General features: G+C 46.1%; 1 protein-coding gene across 1 annotated transcript; it reads right to left on the reverse strand.

The window, feature by feature from the left end:
- Window positions 1-5,300: 5,300 nt before the first annotated feature.
- LOC138808050 (olfactory receptor 1D2-like) lies at window positions 5,301-6,242 on the reverse strand. The gene has a single exon (XM_069994010.1). The coding sequence runs from the start codon at window positions 6,240-6,242 to the stop codon at window positions 5,301-5,303; it is 942 nt and encodes a 313-aa protein (XP_069850111.1).
- Window positions 6,243-7,526: the final 1,284 nt, after the last annotated feature.

Genomic DNA, 7,526 nt, shown 5'->3' on the forward strand with positions numbered 1-7,526 from the left:
CGTTAGGATCTGTATTGTAAAATGGGCCATTAGCATGCCACTTATTCCTTCAAGAATTAGGTAATCATTTTGATAAAAATAATTTTATAAGATCCAGATCTGGGCGTATGTGTCTCTAGTCCTAGCTGCATGGGAGTCTGGCGTGGGAGGATCATGGGAACCTAGGAGTTCTAATTCAGTTTAGGCAACATAGCAAGGTCTCACCTCTAAAAGTAAATTTAAAAAAAAATGGCAATGTAGCTCAGTGGTAGCGTGCTTGCCTAGCATGTACAACACCTTGGGTTTGATCCTCAGCACTACATACAACATAAAAAACATTTTTTTAAAAGAATGATTATTATCATTTCTTTTTTTTTTTTTTTTTTTTTTATCAATACTGGGGCTTGAACTCAGCCTGGGCGCTGTCCCTTAGCTATTTTGCTCAAAACTGAAGTTCTACTGCTTGAGCCACATCTCTACTTCAGATTTTGTTGTTGGTGGTGGTGGTGGTTAATTACAGAAAAGAGTCTCACAGAATTTTCCTTTCCAGACTGGCTTCAAACTGGGATCCTCAATTCTCAGCCTCCTGAGTAGCTTGGATTACAGACATGAGCTCCCCATCATATTTTTACAGATGGTTTGCTCCTAAATGACAGTGTACAGAATTGAACACACAAAATACCATTAATGGGCAAAAAAATAATAATATACAAAACCACAGCGCATTAAAATTTCTTTTCAGCGAGTGTCTTTTTGAGCTATTTCAAACTCAACATGTTTAAAATAGGATATTTTGTGTTTTCTCCCAAATCAGTTTTAACCACATTAAAAAGAACCAAGATTTTATTTTATTTTATTTATTTATTTTGGGTCCGGTGTGGGACCTGAACTCTGGGCCTGAGCACTGTCCCTCAGCTCTTCAGCTCAAGGCTAGCGCTCTACCACTTGAGCCACAGCGCCACTTCCGGCTTTTTTCTTTTTGCTTATGTGGTGCTGAGGAATCGAACCCAGGGCCTCAGGCATGCAAGGCAAGCGTTCTACCACTGAGCCACCTTCCCAGCCCCGAGATTTTATTTCTTATATTGGTTTTTAGCTTCACAGTGTAAGGTCTGCCCTGGGCCAGCCAGGCTCTAGCCTCCACACCTCCTGCAGAACTCTCCGCGCAGTATCTGCATCACCTAGGTAACTGGCACACCTCCCCCTTCTCCCAGGTCACATCTTGATAGGCTGCTCCTGTCAAGCCTCCCATCTGACTGACTGAGGGAGGGTCCCAGGTCCTGAGGTCACATCTGCTTCCGGTGATGTCACACCTTTCCCCCACCTGGCCACACCTCCTCCCCACCTCAGGCCTAGATATGTCCTGGCCTGGGGGTGGGTTTCCCCTTTTTGGCTATGCTTCTTCACCATGCAAGGCCAGGGCAGCAGTTCGGTACAATAAACTTCTCTTCCTGCCTGAATACCACGTGGTGTTCTCTTTACCAACTACCTAATTAAGCTTACCTCTTTAATAAACCTAATATAAATGATGCCATGTCCCGGGAGGGGTTTTTGAGTCAGGAATGGCAGAATTTCCTGACTTTTCCACAAACCAAACTGCCTCAAGACTTGCAGGCTCTCTTTGCCCTCTCTCTGAACTAATATACAGCAAATGTGAACAGGAAAGATAGAGTTTCCGTATCCCGGCAGACCCCCACCCCCACCCCAACAGTCTGCTAATTAATATTCTATATAGTATAGAATTTTACACCAGAGGGTATTACAATTGGCATGTTAGTGTCACCCTGTTTAATTAGGATTCATTCTTGGTGTTATCCCTCCCCCTCCCCACTTTTTGATGCTAGATATCAAACCCAGGTCCTTGCACACATTAAGCACACACTTAACTGAGCTACCACACCAGCCCCGTCTCCCTCATTTTCTCTGTGCTGTAATTTTTTTTGTGGGGGGGGGTCCAGTCATGAGGCCTGAACTCTGGGCCTGGGCACTGTCCCTCAGCTCTTCAGCTCAAGGCTAGCGTTCTACCACTTGACCCACAGCGCCACTTCTGGCTTTTTTTTTTCTTTTTGTTTATGTGGTGCTGGGGAATAGAACCCAGGGCCTCATGCGTGCAAGGCAAGCGCTCTACCACTGAGCCACCTTCCCAGCCCCTGTCTCCCTCATTTCCATCTCAGTTAATGTTAGCTTCATCCAGTTTTCTCCATGGCTAGTTTTCCTAACTCACATTGATTTCCCCATGGGAAAACATGCCCCCGCCTCAGTACAAAAGAACAAGGTTATGTTCCTATCTTTCTTGCTTAGATTGTTGAGATACCTGTTCCCATATTTTTATGCCCACTCAGGCAGCCTGTTTCAGAAAGAACTGTCTACTTAATCTGCACACTAATGTGATTGGAATATGAAATGTCCGTCATACTGTTGAAGACTTGGTCTCCAGTGGGGGGTGCTGTAGGGAAGTGAGTGATTGGATCCTAAGAGCTGTACATTAACCCATTCATGATTGGATTTTAAGAGCTATGCCTTAATCCATTCATTAGCCATAGTGAATAGCCCATAGGAAGTGAGGTCTGTTTGGGTAGAAGTGTCGTGTGTGTGTGTGTGTGTGTGTGTGTGTGTGTGTGTGTGTGTGTGTGTGTGTGTGTGTGTGTGTGTGTGTGTGTGTGTGTGTGTGTGTGTGTGTGTGTGTATGCTACTACAGGGCCCTGAGCTCTCACTTGGCTTTTTCCCTTAAGATGGATGTTCTACCATTTGAACTCTACTTCTAGCTTTCTGCCAGTTAAATTGGAGACAAGAGTTTTATAGATTTTTCCTGCCTGGGCTAGCTCCTCCTATCTCAGCCTCCTGTGTAGCCAAGTCAAGGCGCTATGAAAATGGGCCAAGACTTCCAACAAGGCTTCTGTTAGAGGGTCTCTAACTCCCACTCAAACATACTGAGAATGAGGGCGAATCTTGATCCTACATCCTGTTGCATGCAGAATTCCAGCTGTTCCTCAGGTTGCTGGTCATACAAGGAGCAAGCTAATGACATCTCTGCTTACGCTGTAACCTTCAGGACCTCTCCCTGTCGTAATGGCAGAGGCCCAGGAGCACCATCAACACAATAGGTGCTCTTGGCCCAGTGAACCTCAGGGTAAATTGTGTCACAGAAAGGCACTCCCAGCCGGGCACAAGGGACAGAGGTGCCACTTGTCCAGCCTGTGGCCCCACTGGCCTTCAGCAGCCAGTTTGGTATTGAGCCTATAAATGTGTGTTCCATAAAACTGTTATAAAATATTTGCACTGGTACTGGTGCTGGTGACTCAGACCTGTAATCCTAGCTAAACAAGAGGCTGAGACATGAAAACTGAAGTTTGGAGCCAGCCCAGGAAGACAAATCCATGAGATTTTTACCTCCAATTAACAAGCAAAAGCCAGAAATGGGAAGTATGGCTCAAGTGGTAGAACACTGGCCTTGAACAGAAAAACTGAGCAAAAGTGCAAGGCCCTAAATTAAGCTGTGGTAATAGCATAAAAGATATTAAGGAAAACATTTACTACTTGACTATAATATTGATATTTTATTAGGTTGTTTATGGCTTCTTTGATTGATTTAGAATAGCTTAGTGATTTGTTTTCATATCAATATGCTTATAATATGGTGTTAATGCTAATATAACAGCAATATGTATTGATATTATAGTGGGTATGAATTTTTCCTATATATATATTCCTATAGAGAAAAAATAATCCCAGGTGAAATCTACTCCCCTTTAAAATTAAAACATTCTCAACGATTAATGTCTCATTGCTGGAAGCATGGCTCAGATGGTAGAGTACCTGCCTAGCAAGCACAAAGCCCTTATTTCAAATCTCAGTATTAAAACAAAAAGTTAAGTGGTACTGTGGCTCAAGTGTTAGAGTGCTTGCCTTGAGCTGAAGAGCTGAGGGACAGCTCAGGCCAAGTTGAAGCCCCAAGATCGATTTAAAAAAAATTTTTTAAATAAATAAACTATACATTAGACAGGCGCCCATGGCTCATGCCTGTAATCCTGGCTACTCAGGAGGCTGAGATCTGAGGATCATGGTTCAAAACCAGCCCAGGCAAGAAAGTCCATGAGACTCTTATCTCCAATAAACCACTCAGAAAACCAGAAGTAGTGCTGTGGCTCAAGTGGTAGAGCACTCGCCTTGAGCTGAAGAGTGCAGGGACAGCGCCCAGGTCCAGAGTTCAAGCCCCATGACCAACAAAACAAAACAAAAAGTTAATGATACAAAACCTTTTTTTCCCTCATTATTTTTCCCTCATATTTCTCGACCCTATTCAGAGGAACTTCATTCTCAGGTTTAGGATTTAAATGGAGAACTTCTTCCTTTTTTTTTTTTTTTTAGCCTCACAAGTGTGAGAATATAGCTGTGATTTTTCTGCTAGTACAGCATCAGTCTAAAGGGAGGGAATCAACATACAAAATAGTTTTATTCTTCTAAAAGTAACAGCATGCCTGTGCATGGATGGATGTGACAAAATCAGTCTTTTCCATCAAATACCCACTTCCTCTCGTTCCTTTCTAAGAGAATTTTTGTTCTTTGGAGGTGGAGATGAAGTCAAATCTTCACAAACAAAGAGACCACCAACAGCAATCCAAACTAACAATGGCCTTTCCCAGCCTGTGTTGCCGCTTGGTATCCATTGAGATGCCCAGTAGAGCTGTTGGGGGCTGGGAATGTGGCTTAGTGGTAGAGTGCTTGCCTAGCGTGCACTCAGTACCACATAAATAGAAGAAGCCAGAAGTGGTGCTGTGGCTCAAAGTGGTAGAGTGCTAGCCTTGAAGAAAAGAAGCTCGGGGACAGTGTATAGGCCCTGAGTTCAAGCCCCAGGACTGGCAGGAGAAAAAAAAAGAAAAAGAAAGAGATGCTGGAAAAGCCCCCAAAAAAGTTTCCTTTGCCGTTTCCTCTCCTCAGTGGAGATAGGATAAAATGGCTGGAGCCCTTGTAGCCATCTTGGGAGCTTCACCCTGTGGGTGGAGAAGGAGAGATCTAGAAAGAGCCTCGTTTCTAGACTTGGATGAACACTCTGAGCTTGTCATTACAGAAGACAAAGGTAATCTTGTGTCTTGTTTAAACAAATAGAATGAGGATATCCCATCTATAATTAGGATTCCCAGAGATACAAGTATCTCTCCTAGTTACTCTCTTCTGATAAAAGTAGAATTCTCTTTGAATTTCTGGCTTCATTTCCCTTTTCTCGGAGCGGTAGGGATGAGTGTGTGGGAGCCAGTAGCATGGAAAGAGTAGCCAGAATTGCTTTCTACTTCCTCTGTAGCCACCAGCCCAGTGCTGTCCCCCCTCTAAGAAGATTTGGGGCTTCTGTGTAAGAGCCTTCTTACTGCCTCTTTCATGTCTTTATTCCTTAGGCTGTAGATAAAGGGGTTCAACATGGGGGTCACCACAGTGTACATGATGGTGGCCACTGTGTCTTGCGCTGAGAAGGAGTCGGGGGGCCGTATGTAGATGCCCAGAACAGTCCCATAGAACAGCGTAACCACAGACAGGTGGGAGCTGCATGTGGAAAGGGCTTTCCGCCGTCCCGTGGCTGATGGGATGCGGAGGACAGCCCCGGCGATCTGGACGTAAGAGATCACGATAAGCACACAGGGAGCCACGAACAGGACCACGGCCCCTAGGAACACACACTGGTTGACGCGTGTGTCTGAGCAGGCCATCTTCATGAGCAGGTAAGCATCGCAGTAGAAGTGGGAGATCTCCCGGGCCCAGGAGCAGAAAGTCAGTCTGCTCATGAGGAGCGTGTGGACCAAGGAGATGAGGCCAGAGCTCACCCACACCAGGGCCGCCAGCCCTGCACAGAGCCGGGGCGTGATGATGGTGCAATACTGCAGGGGCTTACAGATGGCCACGTAGCGGTCCAGCGCCATGGCAGCCAGCAGGAAGGTGTCCACGTTGGCAAAGGAGATGAGGAAATACATCTGGGTTAGGCAGTGGGGGTATGTGATGGTCCACGTTCCTGCCACGTGGTTGGCCAGGAGCTTGGGGATCAGGTTGGTGGTGAAGCAGAGGTCAACGAAGGAGAGGTTGGTAAGGAAGAAGTACATGGGGGTGTGGAGGCGTGGGTCGGAGCTGATGACCACGATGATGAGGGTGTTTCCAACCACTGTGACCAGGTACATGCACAGGAAGAACCAGAAGAGGACTTGGCGCTGGCCGGGGTCCCTGGTGATCCCCAGCAGGAGGAACTCGCTGACTCCGGTCTCATTCTTATCCCCCCTGGACATCCCACAGCCGCTCAAGAGGTGACAGGCTCCCTCACCCCCACACGGCAAGCCTGGGTTCACTATATGTTCAGAATTGGATCAACATGCATCTGTGGTGCTATGAATGAACAGTTGTTTATTATTATTATTATTATTTTCTGATACTGCATCTTGAGGGTCTGGGTTTTACTTGAGCCATAGCTACACCCCCAGCTTATTGATGGCTAATCAAAAAGCCAGCCTGGGCTGGCTTTGAACTGTGATCCTCAGATCTCAGCCTCCTGAGTGGCAAGGATCACAGGCATGAGCTACCAGTGCCCAGCTTATGGAGTACTTAGTGTGTAAAGTCATACTGAAGACTTTTTAATCCTCTCTAATGTCCACCTTAGGAAAATACACTACCATTATGCTTACTTTTCACATGAAGTAAAGGAGGCGTATGACAAGTGACTGGCAATTCCTTCAAAGGACTTTGAACCCTATGTGACCTGATTGACTTCTGCCTGCCCCACTTCAAGCCATTAGTACTTCACACTCAAGATGCCGGACACTCAGTTGAAGGCAGCATCCTAGAACTGGTTTCGCCAGCCTGACATCATCGTAAGGTGAGGGCACCCACAGCAAACTGGAGATAAGTCAACAATTGAGGAGGCAAAGCCTGGAATGACGAGTTGGCAGCCATTCCCCAAGTCTTACACTGAGACATGTGACCAGCAATGGACAAAGACCAGGAGCCTGTTAGTGGTGGCTCTCAGTTCTGTGTGCAAATCTCTCCAAGACTGATCTGGGTTCAGGCACTGGTGAGCACAGCAGCGGCTGTTTCCTGTCTTGCCTGACCAGCTCACTGCAAACAATTCTTCTTTCTCTTCCCATCCATGAAGAATAAGGCAGTGAATCCCAGCATCAGTGGCTCACACCTGTAATCCTAGCTACTCAGGAGGCTGAGATCTGAGGACTATAGTTTGAAGCCAGCCCAGGCCGGAAAGTCCATGAGACTCTTATCTCCAATTAACCACCAAAAAGCTGGAAGTAGAGGTATGGCTCAAGTGGTAGAGCCATCATCCTTGAGTGAAAAAGCTCAGGAAATAAGTCACATGAAAGAAGGAATGTTCACAAAGGCATTGCGCACCCTAACAGTCTAAAGTACAGTCACGACATAGCACAAGGAATGTGTGGTTGGGACCAAGGAGTTCACTGAAGAAATAAAACAGGTTGGGCGTGCAGTGGGAGAATACTCATCTAGCTCGAAGCATCAAGTGTGTGTCTGAGTGGGAGAGGTCTGAGTGTTGACGTGGTATCATTGTG

This window comes from Dipodomys merriami, unplaced genomic scaffold (assembly GCF_024711535.1).
Source record: "Dipodomys merriami isolate MVZ:Mamm:240054 unplaced genomic scaffold, mDipMer1.0.p SCAF_44, whole genome shotgun sequence".
NCBI classification, from domain to species: Eukaryota; Metazoa; Chordata; class Mammalia; order Rodentia; family Heteromyidae; genus Dipodomys; species Dipodomys merriami.